General features: G+C 38.8%; 2 protein-coding genes across 5 annotated transcripts in view; one reads left to right on the top strand and one right to left on the bottom strand.

Annotated features, from left to right (window-relative positions):
* Positions 1-23572, bottom strand: part of LOC128687950 (N6-adenosine-methyltransferase catalytic subunit) — a 73213-nt gene that overhangs the window by 32439 nt on the left and 17202 nt on the right. For all 4 annotated transcript variants that reach the window (XM_053775582.2, XM_053775585.2, XM_053775584.2 and 1 more), the window contains 2 exons: positions 19870-19997; positions 15772-15898 (listed from right to left, as the gene is read on the bottom strand). In XM_053775582.2, the coding sequence (XP_053631557.1) occupies positions 15772-15898; positions 19870-19997 (255 nt within the window). The remainder of the gene's footprint in view (positions 1-15771; positions 15899-19869; positions 19998-23572) is intronic.
* The window catches only part of LOC128687961 (uncharacterized), a 171249-nt gene that overhangs the window by 132790 nt on the left and 14887 nt on the right, over positions 1-23572 (top strand). The gene's annotated exons all lie outside the window — the stretch shown is intronic.

Here is a 23572-nt window from a genome sequence, read left to right as displayed (position 1 = left end):
GTCCTAATGGAAGGAGATTCCCCTTCTAAACAGTAACAACTTCGACACTCTCCCCTCCTCCCATCCCATCAATCATCGCCAGATCTTCATTAAAGGTAAGTGTCAATTATTCTATTGTTATTATTCTATTGTTATTGTTGTTATTGTAATTATTCTATTGCATTAAACTTAATATTGCATGTGGTAAAAAAAAATTTTCAAACTTTTGAGTGTCTTGCACAGATTAGTTTGATTTCCATTATTTCTTATGGGGAAAATTAATTTGACTTTCGATATTTTTGACATTCGATAGCTCTCAGGAACGGATTAGTATCGAATGTCGAGGATCCACTGTACTTCCCATTTCCAGTACATACTCAAGTCCGGCTATATAAAAACAACCGGTTTCCCTGAATCCCTTCACTAAATATTACCCTGCTCACACTCCAACAGCTCATCAGGTCCCAAATACCATTTGTCTCCATTCACTCCTCCTATCCAACATGCTCACGCATGCTTGCTGGAAGTCCAAGCCTCTCGCCCACAAAACTTCCTTTAGCCCCTCCATTCAACCTTTACGAGGACAACCCCTACCCCGCCTTCCTTCCCCTACAGATTTATACGCTCTTCATGTCATTCTACTTTGATCCATTCTCTCTAAATGACCAAACCACCTCAACAACCCCTCTTCAGCCCTCTAATACTTTTAACTCCACACCTTCTCCTAAGTTCCACACTCCAGATTCTCTGCATAATATTTACACCACACATTGCCCTTAGACAAGACATCTCCACCGCCTCCAACCACCTCCTCACTGCAGCATTTACAACCCAAGCTTCACACCATTATAAGAGTGTTGGTACCACTATACTTTTATACATTCCCTTCTTTGCCTCCATAGATAATGTTTTTCATCTCCACATATACCTCAATGTACCATTCACCTTTTTTTCTTTGTCAATTCTATTGTTAACCTCATCCTTCATAAATCCATCCGCTGACACGTCAACTCCCAAATATCTGAAAACATTCACTTCTTTCATACCCCTCCTCTCCAATTTGATATCCAATTTTTATTTATCTAAAGCATTTGATACCCTCATCACCTTACTCTTTTCTATGCTCACTTTCAACTTTCCACCTTTACACACACTCCCAAACTTGTCCACTAACCTCTGCAACTTTTCTTTAGAATCTCCCATAAGCACAGTATCATCAGCAAAAAGTAACTGTGTCAATTCCCATTTTGTATTTAATTCCCCATAATTTAATCCAACACCTCTCCCGAACACCCTAGCATTTACTTCTTTTACAACCTCAACTATAAATATATTAAACAACCATGGTTACATTACACATCCCTGTCTAAGACCTACTTTTATTGAGAAGTAGTCTTTCTCTCTTCTACACACACTAACCTGAGCCTCACTATCCTCATAAAAACTCTTTACAGCATTTAGTAACTTACCACCTATTCCATATACTTGCAACATCTGCCACATTGCTCCCCTATCCACTCTATCATATGCCTTTTCTAAATCCATAAATGCAATGAAAACTTCCCTACCTTTATCTAAATACTGTTCACATATATGCTTCAATGTAAACATTTGATCTACACATCCCCTACCCACTCTAAAACCTTTTTGCTCATCCGCAATCCTACATTCTGTCTTGCCTCTAATTCTTTCCATAATAACCCTATCATACACTTTTCCTGGTATACTTAGTAAACTTATTCCTCTATAATTTTTAGAATCTCTTTTCTCCCCCTTCCCTTTATGTAAAGGAATTATACATGCTCTCTACCAATCCCTAGGTACCTTCCCCTCTTTCATACATTTATTAAACAAAAATACCAACCACTCCAACACTATATCATCCCCTGCTTTTAACATTTCTGTCATGATCCCATCAGTTCCAGCTGCTTTACCCCCTTTCATTCTACATAATGCCTCATGCACCTCCCCCATACTCACATCCTGCTCTTCTTCTTCACTCTTAGAAGATGGTATACCTCCCTGGCCAGTGCATGAAATTACCGCCTCCCTTTCTTCGTCGACATTTAAAAGTTCCTCAAAATATTCCCGCCATCTACCCAATACCTCCAGCTCCCCATCTACTAACTCCCCTACTCTGTTTTTAACTGACAAATCCATTCATTCCCTAGGCTTTCTTAACTTGTTTATTTCACTCCAAAATATTTTCTTATTCTCAGCAAAATTTCTTGACAGTGCCTCTCCCACTCTTTCATTTGCTCTCTTTTTGCACTCTCTCACCAGTCTCTTCACCTTTCTTTTACTATCCATATACTCTGCCCTTCTTATATCACTTCTGCTTTGTAAAAACCTCTCATAAGCTGCCTTTTTCTCTTTTATTGCACCCTTTACCTCATCATTCTACCAATTACTCCTCTTTCCTCCTGCACCCACCCTCCTATAGCCACAAACTTCTACCCCACATTCTAATACTGCATATTTAAAACTATCCCATCCCTCATCAACCCCCCACTACCCACACTTGCACTAGTCCACCTTTCTGCTAATAGTTGCTTATATCTCACCTTAACTTCCTCCTCTCTTAGATTATAAACTTTCACCTCTCTCTTACTTGCTAAACATTCACCTCTCTCTTACTTGCTACTGCCATTTTTATTTTGTCCCATCTACCTCTTACTCTAACTGTAGCTACAGCTAGATAATGATCCGATATATCCGTTGCCCCTCTATAAACCGGCAATATTGTCGGGTACACATACACACATGCGTCTCCCTTGTCGGAGTTCATAGGTTTGAACCTGAAGCATTTACAATAATACATATATTTTGCTGGCATCCATAAGTTGGGTTCAGACACACACTCCTTCCTCACAGGAGTTTGAAGGTTAGAACCTAGAGTGTTACACATTATTAAAAATTATCAACATTAATATCCATGCACTTGATGTTACAATATATTTCTATCCTCACTAATGACCACAACCAACATTAAACAATATGTGTCTTGATACACATATACACATATACAACAAATTTCTAAGAAAATTTCCAAGACTGTAGGCATACTATCAAAGATACGGTACTATGCTCCACAGTCAGCCATCCTGGCCCTATATCACTCTCTTATTTACCCCTATCTCACCTATGGAATTTGTGCATGGGGCTCAACAACAAGTAACCATCTCAGACCACTAATTACCCAAAAAAAGGCTGCAGTTAGAATGATAACAAATTCTCACTATAGGCAGCACACTCCACCAATATTCAATACACTAAACCTACTCACCATACAAAACATCCATACTTATTACTGCACCTATTACATACATAGAACACTTAACTCTGATATTAACCCTCCCCTCAAACATCTCCTTGCCAACCTCAACAGAACACATGACCATAACACAAGGCACAGATCACTCTTTGATGTTCCTCGTGTCCATCTCACACTATGCAAAAACTCAATGCACATAAAAGGCCCTAAAATCTGGAATTCATTACCTGTAAATATAAAAGAAACACTACCTGTTTATAAATTCAAGTCTCTTCTCAAAGATCACTTACTCACCCAAAACCAAATAAATAGTGAATAACTGAACCTTATAAATTGTATATCTTAAATGTTTCTCACAATTATATCACATAAATGTTAAACCTAAAACCCAATCTAACTTAATTATTTTTTAAATACACTACCTAACAGAATACTCCATTCTACTGAATGTACAACAATGCATACAACCATATGACCTGTCTTTGTAATACTCACTTGTGCTTTATAGTAATCTGTTTACATTAAAGTTTTATCACTGATTTCATCATTGCTTAGTTAATCTTAAGTTAATTTTAAGCCAGCCCGTAATGCTATGCATAGTATAAGTGGCTTTGGCATGCTGCTCTTATCTGTATTTTTTGTACCTCTGTACGTGTGCTCAAATTTTTAAATAAATAAATAAAAATAAATACCTCTTCATATTACTATTATTTTATTTATACATATACAAAATTTTCGGAGTGTGGAAATTAGGAGAAGGTGTGGAGTTAATAAAAGCATTAGTCAGAGGGCAGAAGAGGGGTTGTTGAGGTGGTTTGGTCATTTAGTGAGAATGGATCAAAGTAGAATGACATGGAAAGCATATAAATCTATAGGGGAAGGAAAGAGGGGTAGGGGTCGTCCTCGAAAGGGTTGGAAAGAGGGGTTAAAGGAGGTTTTGTGGGCTAGGGGCTTGGATTTCCAGCAAGCATGCATGAGCGTGTTAGATAGGAGTGAATGGAGACGAATGTTACTTGGGACCTGACGATCTGTTGGAGTGTGAGCAGGGTAATATTTAGTGAAGGGATTCAGGGAAACCGGTTATTTTCATATAGTCGGACTTGAGTCCTGGAAATGGGAAGTACAATGCCTGCACTTTAAAGGAGGGGGCTTGGGATATTGGCAGTTTGGAGGGATGTGTTGTGTATCTCTATATGTATATGTTTCTAAGCTGTTATATTCTGAGCACCTCTGCAAAAGCAGTGATAATGTGTGAGTGTGGTGAAAGTGTTGAATGATGATGAAAGTATTTTCTTTTTGGGGATTTTCTTTCTTTTTTTTTGGGTCACCCTGCCTCGGTGGGAGACGGCCGACTTGTTGAAAAAAAAAAAAAAAAAAAATATACAAAATTGTAGTAGTAGGTTGGTAGACAGCAACCACCCAGGGGGGGTACTACCGTCCTGCCAAGTGAGTGTGAAACGAAAGCCTGTAATTGTTTTACATGACGGTAGGATTGCTGGTGTCCTTTTTTCTGTTTCAAAAACATGCAAGATTTCAGGTTTGTCTTGCTACTTCTACTTACACTTAGGTCACACTGCACATACATGTACAAGCATATATATACATACCCCTCTGGGTTTTCTTCTATTTTCTTTCTAGTTCTTGTTCTTGTCTAATTCCTCTTATCTCCATGGGGAAATGGAACAAAATTCTTCCTCCGAAAGCCATGCGTGTCGTAAGAGGCGACTAAAATGCTGGGAGCAAGGGGCTAGTAACCCCTTCTCCTGTATATACAGTATTACTAAATTTAAAAGGCGAAACTTTTGTTTTTCCTTTTGGGCCACCTCCACCTCAGTGGGATACGGCTGGTACGTTGAAAGAAGAAGATGATATACAAAATTTTAGTAGTAGGTTGGTAGACAGCAACCACCCAGGGGGGTACTACCGTCCTGCCAAGTGAGTGTGAAACGAAAGCCTGTAATTGTTTTACATGATGGTAGGATTGTTGGTGTCTTTTGTCTGTCTCATAAATATGCAAGATTACAGGTACGTCTTGCTACTTCTACTTACACTTAGGTCACACTACACGTACATGTACAAGCATATATATACACACACACCTCTGGGTTTTCTGCTATTTTCTTTCTAGTTCTTGTTCTTGTTTATTTCCTCTTATCTCCATGGGAAAGTGGAACAGAATTCTTCCTCCGTAAGCCATGCGTGTTGTAAGAGGCGACTAAAATGCCGGGAGCAAGGGGCTAAATTTAAAAAAGAGAAACTTTTGTTTTTCTTTTTGGGCCACCCTGCCTCGGTGGGATATGGCCGGTTTGTTGAAAGAAGAAGATATACAAAATTGTAGTAGTAGGTTGGTAGAGAGCAACTACCCAGGGGGGTACTACAGTCCTGCCAAGTGAGTGTGAAACGAAAGCCTGTAATTGTTTTACATGATGGTAGGATTGCTGGTGTCTTTTGTCTGTCTCATAAATATGCAAGATTACAGGTACGTCTTGCTACTTCTACTTACACTTAAGTCACACTACACATACATGTACATGTTTATTTATACACACTCATCTGAGTTTTCTTTGATTTTATCTTAATAGTTCTTAGTCTTATTACTTTTCCTTTTATATCCATGGGGAAGAGGAATAAGAATCTTTCCTCTGTAAGCCATGCGTGTTGTAAAAGTCAACTAAAATGCCGGGAACAATGGGCTACTAACCCCTTTACCTGTAATAATTACTAAAAAGAATAAGAAGAAAATTGTCAAAGTGGGAAGTCTGAATGTGCGTGGATGTTGTGCAAATGATAAGAAAGAGATGATTATGGATGTTATGAATGAGAAGAAGCTGGACGTCCTGGCTTTAAGTGAAACAAAGGTGAAGGGGGTGGGAGAGTTTCAGTGGAGAGGAATAAATGGGATTAGGTCAGGGGTTTCAAAGAGAGTTAGAGCTAAAGAAGGAGTGGCAATAATGTTGAAGGATAAGCTATGGCAGGAAAAGAGGGACTATAAATGTATTAATTCAAACATTATGTGGAATAAAATAAAGGTAGGATGTGAAAAGTGGGTTATAGTAAGCGTATATGCACATGGAGAAGAGAGAAGTGTAGAGGAGAGAGAGAGATTTTGGGAAATGTTGAGTGAATGCGTGGGGAGTTTTGAACCAAGTGTGAGAGTAATTGTGGTTGGGGATTTCAATGCTAAAGTGGGCAAAAATGTTGTGGAGGGAGTAGTAGGTAAATTTGGGGTGCCAGGGGTAAATGAAAATGGGGAGCCTTTAATTGAGCTATGTGTAGAAAGAGGTTTGGTAATAAGTAACACATTTTATGAAGAAGAGGATAAATAAATATACAAGGTATGTTATAGCACATAATGAAAGTAGTTTGTTAGATTATGTATTGGTGGATAAAAGGTTGATGGGTAGGCTCCAGGATGTACACATTTAAAAGGCCCAACTGATATATCGAATCATTATTTAGTTGTAACTACAGTTAGAGTAAGAGGTAGATGGGAAAAGGAAAATGGCAACAACAAGCAAGAGGGAGGTGAAAGTGTACAAACTAAGGGAAGAGGAAGTTCGGGTGAGATATAAGCAACTATTGGCAGAAAAGAGGGCTGGTGCAAGTATGAGTAGTGGGGGGGTTGAAGAGGGTTGGAATAGTTTTAAAAATGCAGTATTAGAATGTGGGGCAGAAGTTTGTGGTTATAGGAGGGTGGGTGCAGGAGGAAAGAGGAGTGATTGGTAGAATGATGAAGTAAATGGAAGTGATAAAAGAGAAAAAGTTAGCTTATGAGAGGTTTTTACAAAGCAAAAGTGTTATAAGAAGAGTAAAGTATATGGAGAATAAAAGAAAGGTGAAGAGAGTGCAAAAGGAGAGTAGATGATAGAGTGGGATAGGTACTGTCAAGAAATTTTAATGAAAATAAGAAAAAATTTTGGAGTTAAACAAGTTAAGAAAGCCTAGGGAACGAATGGATTTGTCAGTTAAAAACAGAGTAGGGGAGTTAGTAGATGGGGAGATGGAAGTTTTGGGTAGATGGCAAGAATATTTTGAGGAACTTTTAAATGTCGACGAAGAAAGGGAAGCGGTAATTTCATGCACTGGCTAGGGAGGTATACCATCTTTTAGGAGTGAAGAAGAACAGGATGTGAGTGTGGGGGAGGTGTGTGAGGCATTACATAGAATGAAAGGGGGTAAAGCAGCTGGAACTGATGGGTTCATGACAGAAATGTTAAAAGCAGAGGGGGATATAGTGTTGGAGTGGTTGGTACTTTTGTTTAATAAATGTATGAAAGAGGGGAAGGTACCTAGGGATTGGCGGAGAGCATGTATAGTCCCTTTATATAAAGGGAAAGGGGACAAAAGGGACTGTAAAAATTATAGAGGAATAAGTTTACTGAGTATACCAGGAAAAGTGTACGGTAGGGTTATAACTGAAAGAATTAGAGGTAAGACAGAATGTAGGATTGCAGATGAGCAAGGAGGTTTCAGAGTGGGTAGGGGATGTGTAGATCAAATGTTTACATTGAAGCATATATGTGAACAGTATTTAGTTAAAGGTAGGGAAGTTTTTATTGCATTTATGGATTTAGAAAAGGCATATGATAGAGTGGATAGGGGAGCAATGTGGCAGATGTTGCAAGCACTGTGGAACCTCTACTTGCGAGCGTGTCCACGTGCGAGTTTTTCCAAATACAAGCAGTCGATGAGTCGATTTTTTGCTTCCATACGCGAGCAAAATTTCCACAAGCGAGCCGACCTCAAGGCAGGTTCCTTGACACTGGTGAGGGGCTCTTGCTCTTGATCTCAGGAATTGTATCTCATTTGTTTGTTGGACTATCTTATTGAAACTTGGGCAATGTATGATGGAAAGATGCTTCTTAACGTACACCAAAAATGAAAGAAATCTAGGCATAAAGAATGGAGTTCACTTCTCAGCAATTAGCCACCCCTTAGCGGTAATTTCAAATGGTTTTTATGGTTGTATTCTCATTTTTTTTGGTCTCATTTGATAGAATATAAGATATATTACAGAAATAGATATGATTTTAATTGCTTTCATGACAAAAAGTACCTTAAAATGGAGCTCAACCTAGGAGAAATGGTCCATTGCTTGGCTGTTTCAGAGTAAACAAATGACGTCACTGTCCATTCCAATATGCATTTGTGAATGGGTTGACATTATTTATACAATTATTGCAATAAGGAATAACAGTAAATCTTATATTTTTTTGTATGAATAAAAATTACAAATTATTTATATAATGGTTTGGTCATTTAGAGAGAATGGATCAAAGTAGAATGACATGGAGAGCATTTAAATCTGTAGGAGAAGGAAGGCAGGGTAGAGGTCGTCCTCGAAAAGGTTGGGAGGAAGGGGTAAGGGAGGTTTTGTGGGTGAGGGGCTTGGACTTCCAGCAGGCGTGCATGAGCGTGTTCGATAGGAGTGAATGGAGACGAATGGTATTTGTGACCGGACAATCTGTTGGAGTGTGAGCAGGGTAATATTTAGTGAAGGGATTCAGGGAAACCGGTTATTTTTATATAGCCGGACTTGAGTCCTGGAAATGGGAAGTACATACAATGCCTGCACTCTAAAGGAGGGGTTTGGGATATTAGCAGTTTGGAGGGATATGTTGTGTATCTTTATACATATATGCTTCTAAACTGTTGTGTTCTGAGTACCTCTACAAAAACAGCGATTATGTGTGAGTGAGGTGAAAGTGTTAAATGATGATGAAAGTATTTTCTTTTTAGGGATTTTCTTTCTTTTTGGGTCACCCTGCCTCGGTGGGAGATGGCCGACTTATTGAAAAAAAAAAATAATAATAATAATATGTATAATAATAACATGTATAATAATAATAATATAATACAATAATAATAATAATAATAATAATAATAATAATATATGTATAATAATAATAATACATATATAATAATAATGTACTACATATAATAATTATAATAATAGACGGCTTCAAAAGGCCATCACTAGATGGCAGTGCTTACCACAACAAAGAGGGAGCGGTTGTGGCCGCCTCCACCTGTTACATAATGACATATTTTATTAATTTTAGAGTATATATCATGTTTCTATGTTATTTATATTGTTTGTTATGTCATATTAGATGAACTGTGATATATAAATAAGCTCTATAATGATATTAGCGAAATTATTCATGAAGTATTTTGCCTGGTCTCCAGACAAACTCTCGTCCACCGCCCATACCACTACATGAATGACATATTTTATTCATTTTAGAGTAAATATCAGGTTTCTTTGTTATTTATATTGTTTATTATGTCATATTAGATGAAGTGAGATAGATAAATTAGCCGTAGAGTTGATATTAGCAAAACTATTGAAGTACAGAATTCCACTGAAACGGATTAATTGCATTTCGATTAATTTAAATGAGGAAAATTGACTCTGCAAACGAGCAAATCCAGTTGTGAGCAAGGTCATGGAACGGATTAAACTCGCAAGTAGAGGTTCCACTGTATAAGGAATAGGTGGTAAGTTTCTAAATGCTGTAAAGAGTTTTTATGAGGATAGTGAAGCTCAGGTTAGGGTGTGTAGAAGAGAGGGAGACTACTTCCCGGTAAAAGTAGGTCTTAGACAGGGATGTGTAATGTCACCATGGTTGTTTAATATATTTATGGATGGGGTTGTAAAAGAAGTAAATGCTAGCGTGTTCGGGAGAGAGGTGGGATTAAATTATGGGGACTCAAATACAAAATGGGAACTGACACAGTTGCTTTTTGCTGATGATACTGTGCCTATGGGAGATTCTAAAGAAAAATTGCAAAAGTTAGTGGATGAGCTTGGGAGTGTGTGCAAAGGTAGAAAGTTGAAAGTGACCATAGAAATGAGTAAGGTGATGAGGGTATCAAATGATTTAGGTAAAGAAAAATTTGATAAATTGAGGAGGAAGAGTATGGAAGAAGTGAATGTTTTCAGATACTTGGGAGTTGAAGTGTCTGCGGATGGATTTATGAAGGATGAGGTTAATCATAGAATTGATGAGGGAAAAAAGGTGAGTGGTGCATTGAGGTATATGTGGAGACAAAAAACGTTATCTATGGAGGCAAAAAAGGGAATGTATGAAAGTATAGTAGTACCAACACTCTTATATGGGTGTGAAGCTTGGGTTGTGAATGCAGCAGCGAGGAGGCGGTTGGAGGCAGTGGAGATGTCCTATCTAAGGGCAATGTGTGGTGTAAATATTATGCAGAAAATTCGGAGTATGGAAATTATGAGAAGGTGTGGAGTTAATAAAAGTATTAGTCAGAGGGCTGAAGAGGAGTTGTTGAGGTGGTTTGGTCATTTAGAGAGAATGGATCAAAGTAGAATGACATGGAGAGCATTTAAATCTGTAAGGGAAGGAAGGAGGGGTAGGGGTCGTCCTCAAAAAGGTTGGAAGGAAGGGGTAAGGGAGGTTTTGTGGGCGAGGGGCTTGGACTTCCAGCAGGCATGCATGAGCATGTTCGATACGAGTGAATGGAGATGAATGGTAACTGGGACCTGACGATCTGTTGGAGTGTGAGCAGGGTAATATTTAGTGAAGGGATTCAGGGAAACCGGTTATTTTTATATAGCCGGACTTGAGTCCTGGAAATGGGAAGTACAATGCCTCCACTCTAAAGGAGGGGTTTCGGGATATTAGCAGTTTGGAGGGATATGTTGTGTATCTTTATACATATATGTTTCTAAACTGTTGTGTTTCTGAGCACCTCTGCAAAAACAGTGATTATGTGCGAGTGAGGTGAAAGTGTTGAATGATGTTGAAAGTATTTTCTTTTTGGGGATTTTCTTTCTTTTTGGGTCACCCTGCCTCAGTGGGAGACGGCCGACTTGTTAAAAAAAAAAAAAAAAAAAAAAAAAGTCCCTGAATTTTTTTATTACACTGTATAAGTAATGAATTAGCATTAATATTGGTTTAGTTTGCCCAAAATGCTTTGCATAACTATGGACTTATACATGAAAAAGAAGCATCAAAAGAAGCTGCAATAAAAAAAAATATATATTAAGAGCTTAATATTTCAGTACAAGCTGGTCTTCACTCTGTATGTTTCAGTTATGCTTCAGATTTAATCTACCGAGGATTGTTGGAAACTGCCAATTTAGTAAAAAAAAAAAAATAATGACTGCAGTAATCTTTTTAGTGGCTACCAGCTTTATAAACCAATTTATTTTTTGATACTAAATAATATACAACAAACTCTAAAATTAATGCAAATTTATATTTTATGAAGTACAGTACTCTATTAAAAATTTGCACTGGTTTAGTGTCCAGAAGTGCAAGTGATTTAGTAAACTGTAAATGACACTAAACTGTTTGCATAATTTACAGTATTTTCTTTCCAATCTGGCCTTATTCAGTACAGGCACATATACCATTACTGTATGGTACAACTGTGCTTGGCCTTGACCTGTTTAGTGCTATGGACCACATATATTTACGAATAAAAAGGAACAACACTGCAACTGGAACAATACACAAATAACCTGCATAGGAGAATGACTAGTGTGACTAGATAATTGAACCTAAGAACATAAGAAAGAAGGAACACTGCAACAGACCTACTGACCCATGCGGAGCAGGTCTATGTCCCATCCCTCCCGGATTAGTCCAATGACCCACCCAGTCTGGTCACCTCCACTCAAGGAAGGAGCACGGCACCAGACCCAGCAGCACAAGCTAGTAAGGTCCAACTCACACCCACCCACACCCACTCATGTATTTATCTAACTTATTTTTAAAAATACACAACGTTTTAGCCTCAATAACTGTACTCGGGAGTTTGTTCCACTCATCCATAACTCTATTACCAAACCAGTGCTTTCCAATATCCTTCCTGAATCTGAATTTTTCCAACTTGAAACCACTGCTGCGAGTCCTGTCTTGGCTGGAAATTTTCAGCACGCTATTTACATCCCCTTTATTTATTCCTGTTTTCCATTTATACACCTCGATCATATCATCCCTAATTCTACGCCTTTCGAGAGAGTGCAGATCCAGGGCCCTCAGTCTATCCTCATAGGGAAGATTTCTGATACATGGGATCATCTTTGTCATCCTCCTCTGTACGTTTTCCAGAGCATTTATATCCATTCTGTAATACAGTGACCAGAACTGAGCAGCATAGTCTAAATGAGGCCTAACCAAGGATTATACATGTATAGAGTTGAATAACAACCGGAGGACTTCTATTATTTATACTTCTAGATATGAAGTCAAGAATTCTGTTAGCTTTATTGCAAACACTAATGCACTGTTGTCTTGGTTTTAGATTACTGCTAACCGGAACTCCTAAATCCTTTTTGCAATCAATAGTATTAAGATCTACATTATTTATTTATATGTCGCATGGTTAATTTGCTGTCCAACATTTAGAACTTTGCATTTGTCTATATTAAACTGCATCTACCACTTCTCCGACCACTGCATCAGTCTGTTCAAATCATCCTGGAGTGCTCTAATGTCCTCATTAGAATGAATTGGACAGCCTATTTTGGTGTCATCAGCAAATTTGCTTATGTCACTATTTATTCCCTCATCTATGTCGTTAATGTAGATTGTGAACAAGGGGCCCAACACTGAACGAATGAAGAAAGGGGGTGGGGGATGATTAAGAACATGAGAAAATAAGAACATAAGAGGGAACGCAACAGTAGGCATAAGGTCCATGCTTGACAGGTCTAACTCCGTCAACTCAGTTTATTCAAATCATCCTGGAGTGCTCTAGTGTCCTCATTAGAATGAATTGGACAGCCTATTTTGGTGTCATCAGCAAATTTGCTTATGTCACTATTTATTCCCTTATCGATGTCGTTTATGTAAATTGTGAACAACAACGGGCCCAACACTGACCCCCGAGGAACACCGCTTGTGACATGCCCCCATTCTGATTTCTCCCCATTTATGCAAACTCTCTGCTGCCTATTTGTCAGCCATGCCTCTACCCAGGAAAAAATTTCTCCTCCTATTCCGTGTGCCTTAAGTTTCTTCAGTAGCCTCTGATGTGGAACTCTATCGAAAGCCTTACTGAAGTCCATATACACAATATCATATTCATTACCATGATCTACCCCCTCAAACACCTTAGTGAAAAAAGTTAGTAAATTCGTAAGACAGAAACGCCCCTTTGTAAAACAGTGTTGAGATTCATTAATCAATCTGTGCCTATCAAGATGGCTACGAATTGCTTTGGCAATTATTGATTCCATAAATTTTCCCACTACGGAGGTAAGGCTTATTGGTCTATAGTTCGAAGCCAAGGACCTGTCACCTGCCTTGTAAATAGGTATTACATTTGCCATTTTCTACTTATCAGGCACTATGCCAGTTTGTAGTGATATGCTAAAAAGATTAGTTCCTCTTTACATTCCTTTAACACCCTTGCAAACAGTTCATCAGGACCTGGGGATTTGTTAGGTTTTAGTTTCTCTATTTGTCTAAGGACCATGTCACTAGTTACCGCAATTGTGCATAGTTTATTATCATCCTGTTCTACATAATCTATTATTTCAGGAATATCACTAGTATTTTCCTGGGTGAAAACTGAGAGGAAGTAGGTATTGAGAATTTCACACATATTCTTATCACTGTCAGTGATCTGACCAAAGTTACTCTTAAGTAGACCAATCTTGTCCCTATACCTGAAAGAACCCTTTTGGGTTAGTCTTTGAATCCCTTATGACCTTAGCCTCATAATCCCTTTTTGCTTTTCTTATTCCTTTCTTTATTTCTCTCTTTAATTGAATATACTGATTTCTTAACTGCCCATCCCCTCTTTTGATACACCCATATATGCCAATGAGATGTTTTAATTTATTGTTCATCCATTTGGGATCATTTTTGTTAGATCTAATTTCCCTACTTGGAACAAAAGTTATCTGGGCAGCTAGAACTATGCTCTGAAAAATGTCATATTGGCAATCAAGATCACCTACCTGACCCATAGTCAGGACATCCCAATTTAGACCACCCAGGTAATTTTTCAGTCCCATGAAGTCGGCCAAGTGAAAATCTGGGACAGAGATTTGATTGCGGTTATCTGGGTAATTCCATGATATGTTGAAACTAAGTGATTTGTGATCACTTTCCCCAAGCTCATCATTAACCTCAAGATTATTAATTAGCGAATCTTTGTTGGCAAGAACCAAGTCAAGCAGACTGTTTCCTCTAGTTGGTTCTGTCACAACCTGTTCTAAAAAGCAATCCTGAACCGTATCAAGAAAGTCACTAGACTCAAGATTTCCAGTCATATTGGACTGAAATGTTGTCATAAGTTATTCTCCTATGTGCAGGTTATTTGTGTACCTCTTACACTGATGAGCCTGGTATCTGTTGAGAGAAAAGGCCTTGCCCCTTCCCTCATAGGGCTCCTATGTACCTGCTGCCTCAGGATTGGAGCCAGTTTGGCTTGGTTCCAACCCTGAGCCCAGGGGCTAATGAGCCAGAGCCTTGTCGGATACTGAATGCTACTGCATTTGCCGGCCACAGCCTCCCACATCTGGATACAATGCATTCTTCAGTGTCCTCTGCAGCCCCATGTTTATGGGGGCCCTATTCCTGATAATTTTCCTGTTTCTGCACCAGATGGGAAACCCTAAGAGTGCTTCATTTAAAATGGCTCCCAGTTTTGGGGGGAATTTGCACTAAACCTTGCCTATTCTTTTATTTTAGCCTGGACAGACTGCCTTCTCCTCTGGTAGATCCTGTACCTGTGGAGAGATTACAGGGACTGCTGTGCACTGTTTGATATAGCAGCCATCAGCTCCACTATTAACAGAGTGGTTAACAAATTGGTGCCTCACTTGATGCCACAAGCTACTGCTCTTGCTGGCCATGGCCTCCTGTGTCTGGCACTTACTGTCCATCCCAGATTGTGGCTTATTTACTGCCTGCGGGGAGAACATCTTGCTCTACCTACAAGTCACAATCTTGGCACTCATGGTGTGTCAGTGTTTATTTACCTTGATGACATTCTCGTAATGGCCTTGTCCATTTCTATATCCATGGAGCTGATGACAGGTTTACTAGCATTCTAGACAGATTCCATATCAGCTATGACAAATCTTTGCTCCTATACTAGCACTCCTTGTCTATGTTGGGTGTACAGTTTGATTTCACCAATATGCCACTTTGTTCCCATGGTGAAAACTGCCACTTCTTCACATGTAAACTTTAACCTTTTTGTAGGATTAACAAGAGTTTGTAGTACAGTGGGGTAACAATGCCTCAGCTAGTCTTTGAGATAAACCAAGGAGGCCCACACTAACAATGTTTATATAATGTTTACATTAGCAAATTAAATCCAATTCCGAGAAAGAAAAAACATGGCTGTTAACAAGAAATGATTTATGCTGATTAAATTAAGAATTCAACTAACTCACAGACAAATGTAAAAATAAATACTAAAGCCTAACTGATGCTATATATAAGTATGTACTGTATATGATAAAGAAAATAAGTACCTCTGTTATGAAACAGAAAAAAAAAGACAAACAAATAAATATTCTTTACCTCCCTGAGATCTGAATCTCTGAGCAATGCTCTGTTCTTTGGCTGTAGGTTTACTCAATAATTCCATTATTTCTTCACCAACTTTTTTTGTTTCACGCTCCCGGATGCTTTGGGCTGATAACAAGCTCTGTAAATGTCACACACACACGAGGATTAGCATAAAAAAGTTACATCATGGGCAGAAAACATGTATTCATTCTTCTTCAACACACTGGCTGTCTCCCACCAAGGCAGGATGATCCAAACAAGAATCACTTTTACCATCATTCGTACATAATCACTGTCTTTACAGAGGTGCCCAGATACGACAGTTCAGATGTCAATCCAAAGAGTTAATATTCCAAACCCCTCCTTTAAAGTGCGAGCATTGTACTTCCCACCTTCAAGACTCAAGTCTGGTTAACCGGTTTCCCTGAATCCCTTCATAAAATATTACCCTGCTCACACTCCAACAGCTCATCAAGTCCCAAAAACCATTCGTCTCCATTCACTCCTATCTAACATGCTCACACATGCCTGCTGTATGTCCACACACAACCTCTTTTACCCCCTCCCTCCATCCTTTCCTAGGATGAACCCTACCCCTCCTCCCCTCCACTACAGATTTATACACCCTCCAAGTCATCCTATTTTGCTCCATCCTCTCTAAATGACTAGACCACCTCAATAACCCCTCCTCAGACCTCTCAATAATACTTTTAGTAATTCCACAGTCCACACCTCCTAATTTCCACACTACAAATTCTGCATAATAATTATATCACACATTGCCCCTAGACATAACATCTCTGCCTCCAACGTCTTCCTTGCTGCAGTATTTACAACCCATGCTTGACACCCATATAAGAGTGATGGTACCACTATACTTTCATACATTCCCTTCTTAAATATTTTGTGGAATGTTCATGCTTAAAGCTGGAAAAAGTACTTTGTGAGCCAACAGGAGAAAGGAAAGGCAAGACCAACATGTAAAGCTATATGTGTTGATTACAAGACAATGAAACTAAATCATAAATTTTGCAGTGCCTTACTAAGCTCTAAAGTCATGTTGCTCTAGGTTGTGGATTATTTTTTCGTTAAACTCATACCCAGACTACTTAGCACCCTTACAGACTAATAGAGGTATGCAATAAGACTAGTTCCAGAGCTAGAGAGTATGAGCTATGTCGAGAGATTTTGTAATTGAATCTAGCAACATTGGAGGACAGAAGAAGCAGGGAAGACATAACAACACAAAATACTCAAGAGGAATTGGCAGGGTTGACAGGAATAGGTCATTTAAGAAGCAGGGAAACTGGTACTTGGGGGCACAGCTGATAACTAAAGACAGATGAACCACAAGGATGTCAGGAAGTATTTCTTCAGTCTTAGGGTGGTGATAAAGAGGAATGACCCTGATAAGAAAGTGGTGAAGGCAGGCATCATACATAATTTTAATAGCAAGTATTATCATACTTGTTATTACAGATAAATCTTCCCCCAGGAGAATCATCTGTAAAAACTTGCATTTATGGTCACAGTGGGGCCCATGCTAACTTCCTTATGGTGCATAAATACACCTAGTTACATGAATCATATTGTAGCTGGCTGGCCCAGTGGTTAATGCACTGGCCTGAAGCTTTAGGACTCACTTCCCATGGGTTCAATTCTCACCTGTTCCGTAGTTGAATCTCCCACGTGTGGGTTAGTTGTACATTTTTATCAACCTACATTTCTTTAAATAGGTCCCTAGAGCAATTTGGATTCAGCCCATTAAATGCCCAGTATTCTTGAACAACATTTTAGCTTAGAATCCAATGATTTCTATAACAAAATTGGAAGTAGAAAGTTATTAGCTTAACATCAAAATCATTTAGAAAAACTTGTTCAAAGTGTGGAAGCCCAGCGCTTTTTATATGTGATGGGTTAATAGAGGAAAATCTTAAAAAATATGTACATGACAGGCCCCGCTTCACAGCACTTCGCTTTATGGTGTTGTACTAATGCAGTGGTTTTCAATTACAGTGGACCCTCCCTTTTCGTTGATCTCCGTTATCGCTGATTTCCGTTTTCACTGACTTTTTCGTCAAAATACTGGTTCCATTTTCGTCGATTACCTCTGTTTTCATTGATGGCACAGAACCTATCCAGTGCCCAGAGCACACACAAAACCGCCTCCCATATGCATTCTCAGGCAGTGTCATGTTGTTTCTCCTCGGTGCATGAACATATCCTGCGAAGTCATACGAAATATTTCGTAAAAATCCATTGTTTTTGGCACTTGTTTATTGTGTGTGACTGCTAAATAAGCCACCATGGGCCCAAAGAAAGCTTCTAGTGTCAGTCCTTTGATAAAGAATGTAAGAAACAAGATAGAATCCAAGAAAAAGTTTGTAGAAAAATACGAAAGTGGTGGTGGTAGAGGGTGGTAGTGATGGTGGTAGAGGGTGGTAGTGATGGTGGTAGAGGGTGGTAGTGATGGTGGTAGAGGGTGGTAGTGATGGTGGTAGAGGGTGGTAGTGATGGTGGTAGAGAGTGGTAGTCATGGAGATTTGTGCAATGTGGAGTAGGATGGAAAGATCTGTGACATTAAAAAACAAAGAAAGGAAATGATCCTGGATAAGGACTTGGTACCTAGTCCCCATATGGAGGGGGATTCCCCTTCCAAAGAATAACATCTCTTCCCTCTCCCCTCTTCCCTGTCTTCCATCCACCAACAACAGCCTTCAATAAAGGTAAGTGTCATGATGTATGTTCATTCTTTTGTGCACGCAAATCTATCTGTAAGGTAAAAAAAAATTTTTGTTAATATTTTTGGGTGTCTGGAATGGATTAATTGGATTTACATTATTTCTTATGGAGAAAATGGTTTCAGTTTCCGCCGATCTCTCTGGAATGGATTAAACATGAAAACCGAGGGTCCACTGTATACCCATTCTTCATTTATTCAGACTTCCTACAATAAATATTTTCACCACTCACTATAAGCTAAGGAAGAAAATATTTTAAGGTAGGTAATGTATGTAATGTATATGCATTTGTAGGCCTAGCTCTACTGCTCACTTAATATATGATAGTGAAAACATGTTATCAGTCTTTTATATGCATTTGAAAAAAAAAAAAGAGAGAGAGAGAGAGAGAGAGAGAGAGAGAGAGAGAGAGAGAGAGAGAGAGAGAGAGAGAGAGAGAGTGAGAGTGAGAGAGAGTGAGAGTGAGAGAGTGAGTGAGAGAGAGTGAGAGAGAGAGAGTGAGTGAGTGAGAGAGAGTGAGAGGAGTGGAGAGAGAGTGTGAGAGAGTCTGAGAGAGAGAGAGAGAGAGAGAGAGAGAGAGAGAGAGTGAGAGAGAGAGAGAGAGAGAGAGAGAGAGAGAGAGAGAGAGAGAGTGAGAGAGAGAGAGAGAGAGAGAGTGAGAGAGAGAGTGAGAGAGAGAGAGTGAGAGAGAGTGAGAGTGAGAGAGAGAGAGAGAGAGTGAGAGAGAGATGGAGAGAGAGAAGGAGAGAGAGAGAGAGAGTGAGAGAGAGAGAGAGAGTGAGACAGAGAGGAGAGAGTGAGTGAGAGGTGAGAGAGAGTGAGAGAGTGAGAGAGGGGGAGAGAGGAGAGAGAGGTGAGAGTGAGAGAGTGAGAGTGTGAGAGAGTGAGAGAGTGAGAGTGAGAGAGTGAGAGACAGAGAGACAGAGACAGACAGAGAGAGAGACAGAGAGAGAGAGAGACAGAGAGAGAGAGAGACAGAGAGAGAGAGACAGAGAGAGAGAGAGAGACAGAGAGAGAGAGAGACAGAGAGAGAGAGAGACAGAGAGAGAGAGACAGAGAGAGAGAGACAGAGAGAGAGAGAGACAGAGAGAGAGAGAGACAGAGAGAGAGACAGAGAGAGAGACAGAGAGAGAGAGAGAGAGGGGGGGGGGCTATTTTTTACTTTACAGCAGTATAGCCCAGAACCCAACCTGCTGTATAATCAGGGCCCTCCTGTGCTTAAAATATAGTATATAGAGAATTGCAGGACTGAAAAAGATCCACACTGATTATATGACTGTACTGTAATAAGATACAAAAAACTAGAGCAAAGATATACATAAGAATTGCATAATTTTTTACTTAAATATGAACTTTATTTCCAACTTACCATAACATCATCATCTTGAGTTTCCTTTCGCTTATCTTTGTCATTTTTATTCTCCTTATCTTCCCTTAAAATTTTCAGAGGAGGTTCATCAGATAAAACGGCAACTTTTTCAGTCGCTGGTCTTTCACCTAAGAAAAGCAATTCAAGTATTGGCTTAAATTTTCAATGCAGTGCCTACAATAATTTAAAGATGCTGACACTGAAGCATCCTTCAAAAACATTAAAGCCATATGTGTCATGAAGTACACCTACCATCCGACTTACGACCTGCTCAACTTACGACCACTCGACTTATGACAGTGTTTTTTATGCCAAATTTCTGGGAAATAAACAACTATTTGTGTTGTACAGTGTTTATCCTAAACCTTACAGTATAAAATACAGTACTAACAGCATAAAAAGTAAAGTAAAACATGAAATACCAAAATAAAACAATAAAACAAAGTCATTACAAAAATGTTTTGTTGATATTCAGTAGTAAAGTTCGACTTACGACCATTTCGACTTACGACCGGTTTCCTGGAACCGAACTTGGTCGTAAGTCGGATGGTAGGTGTATTTGCTTAACTGATCCCTGTACAACACATGACGCAAAATTTTTTACTGGTATCTTGGATCACCTGAAAACTGAAGTATCTGCTTCTGAATTCCATCAATTAATGCGAGGATTTTTTTTTTTTTTAGCTTATTTAAGCTTTTTGTAGAATTGAAAATAGTAGTTTATGAACATAAACATCAATGATGCAAAATTCACATACAAATCATTACAGTATTACAAAGTATTACGAAGTGGGAAGTCTGAATGTGCGTGGACGTTGTGCAAATGATAAGAAAGAGATGATTGTGGATGTTATGAATGAGAAGAAGCTGGATGTCCTGGCTTTAAGTGAAACAAAGCTGAAGGGGGTGGGAGAGTTTCAATGGAGAGGAATAAATGGGATTAGGTCAGGGGTTTCAAACAGAGTTAGAGCTAAAGAAGGAGTAGCAATAATGTTGAAGGATAAGCTATGGCAGGAAAAGAGGGACTATAAATGTATTAATTCAAGGATTATGTGGAGTAAAATAAAGATTGGATGTGAAAAGTGGGTTATAGTAAGCATGTATGCACCTGGAGAAGAAAGAAGTGTAGAGGAGAGAGAGAGCGGCAGCGGCAGCGGCAACAGGAACCTTGTCCTCTATTTTTACTTCTACCTGAGGTTCCCAGCAGCCCAGTGATGACCTAATGAAGACCCACATAACACTGACATGTGTGGATACCCAGAATGATATAAATCAACTGCAGAAATCACCCAAAAGTTCACAAATTACCAACTAATAGGACTCGTACTACCACCTCCTACCCCGCTGCCACTGAAGTGATACTCCACAACATTCACCCATCGCCTATTATTCACCCGAAGCCACAGCCAATGGACAAGGGTCAGAGCAATAAAAGAAGATCCAGTAACCAGCTAAGGACTCCTAACATCAAAGGTGAGAGCAGTAAAAACACGAGGAAAACTTGTGGTACTGCCAGCCAGGACACAACCCTCATCACCCACCGGCACCACCACAACACACGACAGACAACAACAAACATGGCTGCTGCCACAGTCCAAGATAACTCCCTCCCAGTATTTAATGTCAAGAAGATCACCGACCCAGAAATAGCTAAACTCCTTACGATTCAGAACCAAACGATCACCAAACTAACTCAAGAAATGCAGGAACTAAAAGCTAGCAATGCAGATTACCTCAACAAGATCACTGCTCTAGAACATAAACTAGACACTCTGGAACAACAAAGCAACACCCACACCCAGTCCCTAGACACTATCAACACTCTAAAAGACCAAGTCACCCTACTTACTACCAACATTACAGAGGAAAGATCAAGAGTGGACCAACAACTTGCCAATGTCATAACCAACTTCCAAGACCATAATGACCAACAACAGCTATCTGACGCTGTTGTAGTTAACAGCAAACATCTCCCAGCCACAGTCACCCAAGAGACCTGCATGGAGACCACCCTACAGCTTATCAAGGACCACCTTCGCCTTAACATACGTAGTGATGACCTAAAGGATTGCAAACTGATGGGCTACCAAGCAGGTAAAAAAACAGTGCTGTTAAAATTCCAAACTAGCCTACAAAGAAACAACCTACTAAAAACATCTATTTCTATGAAAACTGATGTTTACGTCAATGAGTGCCTTACCAAAACAAGACAAAACCTTCTTTATCGGCTAAGAAAATTACGCTATGCCCAAAAAATCCACCAGTGCTTTGTGAGGGATGGAAAAATCGCAGTTAGGAAACAGCCCACTGGGAAGAGATACTTCATCTCTACAGAACATGACCTTAAAACATTCCTAAGTGAGGCTGGACTAACAGAATCAGAGTAAAGTGCAGATAATACCCACAGTCCACAGTTAGTGTTATATTGTCATAAATTTGTGCCCCCCTAAAATTCTAATACCCCAACTACTTTTGATTGTCATTGTTGTATTCAACGACCATTCTACCTCATAGTCTTAATTTGTTTAATATCTACAGAATCTATCTCCTTTTTTTACAACTTACCGCATCACTGTTCCATCTTATTTTATTATAAACTAGCCATAACTTGTCCTCAATAATTCTACCTCACTTTAAGAAATACTCAATTGCCCAATTTTATTCTAAAATCCCTATTATTGCCCAATTTTGCTTTAAACTATATTGATCAAACTTATTGTAAACTTCTTTTATTGACCATTTTATTCTATACTTTTTTAAACTAGTATTTTCAACTACAACTTTTATATTATCCTGTCTACCATCTTACTAGCATATTATAACCAAGTCATTGCCATTTTTATTTTTATCATTTTTTTTTATTATTATTCTTTTGCTACCTTAACTTGTGTATTTTATCCTGTCAATTTAAATCTAGTTATACTCTAATTCTTGTAAACAACTTATATAAGACCTTAGTGCAATTACAATTGAGAGTCTTGTGCCTTTTTTATATTATTAGATTAAACACAGTTGTACTATAGTCAATACCAAATTCATTATATTAGACCATAGTGCAATTACTAGTGAGAGACTGGTGCTATTTTTAATTTGTATTTTTATATTATTAGATTAAATCTAGTTGTACTATAGCTCATTCTAGCTCAAAACATAGACTCCACAAAAGTCATTATATTAGACCTTAGTGCAATTACAAGTGAGAGTCTTGTTCTATTTTAAATTTGTATTTTTATATTACTAGTTTATACCTAGTTGTACTTTAGTTCATTCCAGCACAACACATAGACAACATCAACTTCATTATGTGTAGTAGTGACTATACTCTATATGACCAAAATACTCTAGCTATATACTTATCCAAACTTCCCACCACTACAGATATCAGTACTAGAACTCAACACACAACTCAGGATATAAATAACCATAATTTAAACCTAGAAGATGATTGATCACGTTGACCCTGATCTAAACCTCCATAATCTGACACCCAATCAAAACCTATTGGAAAGTAACTGCCTTTATTACACAGCAACACAAGCCAGCACTATCCTAAACAATGCTAAAAGTCTATCAGTACTTAACTACAACATCAGGTCCTTAAGCAAACACTATGATGACCTCCTGGCACTCCTTGAATCACTAAAGACACCCTTCTCCTGCATTATTCTTACTGAGACCTGGCTTAAGCAGGACACAATAGATA

The sequence above is a fragment of the Cherax quadricarinatus genome, chromosome 10 (assembly GCF_038502225.1).
Source record: "Cherax quadricarinatus isolate ZL_2023a chromosome 10, ASM3850222v1, whole genome shotgun sequence".
In the NCBI taxonomy this organism is placed as follows: domain Eukaryota; kingdom Metazoa; phylum Arthropoda; class Malacostraca; order Decapoda; family Parastacidae; genus Cherax; species Cherax quadricarinatus.
This window is presented reverse-complemented; position numbering and strand designations above follow the sequence as displayed.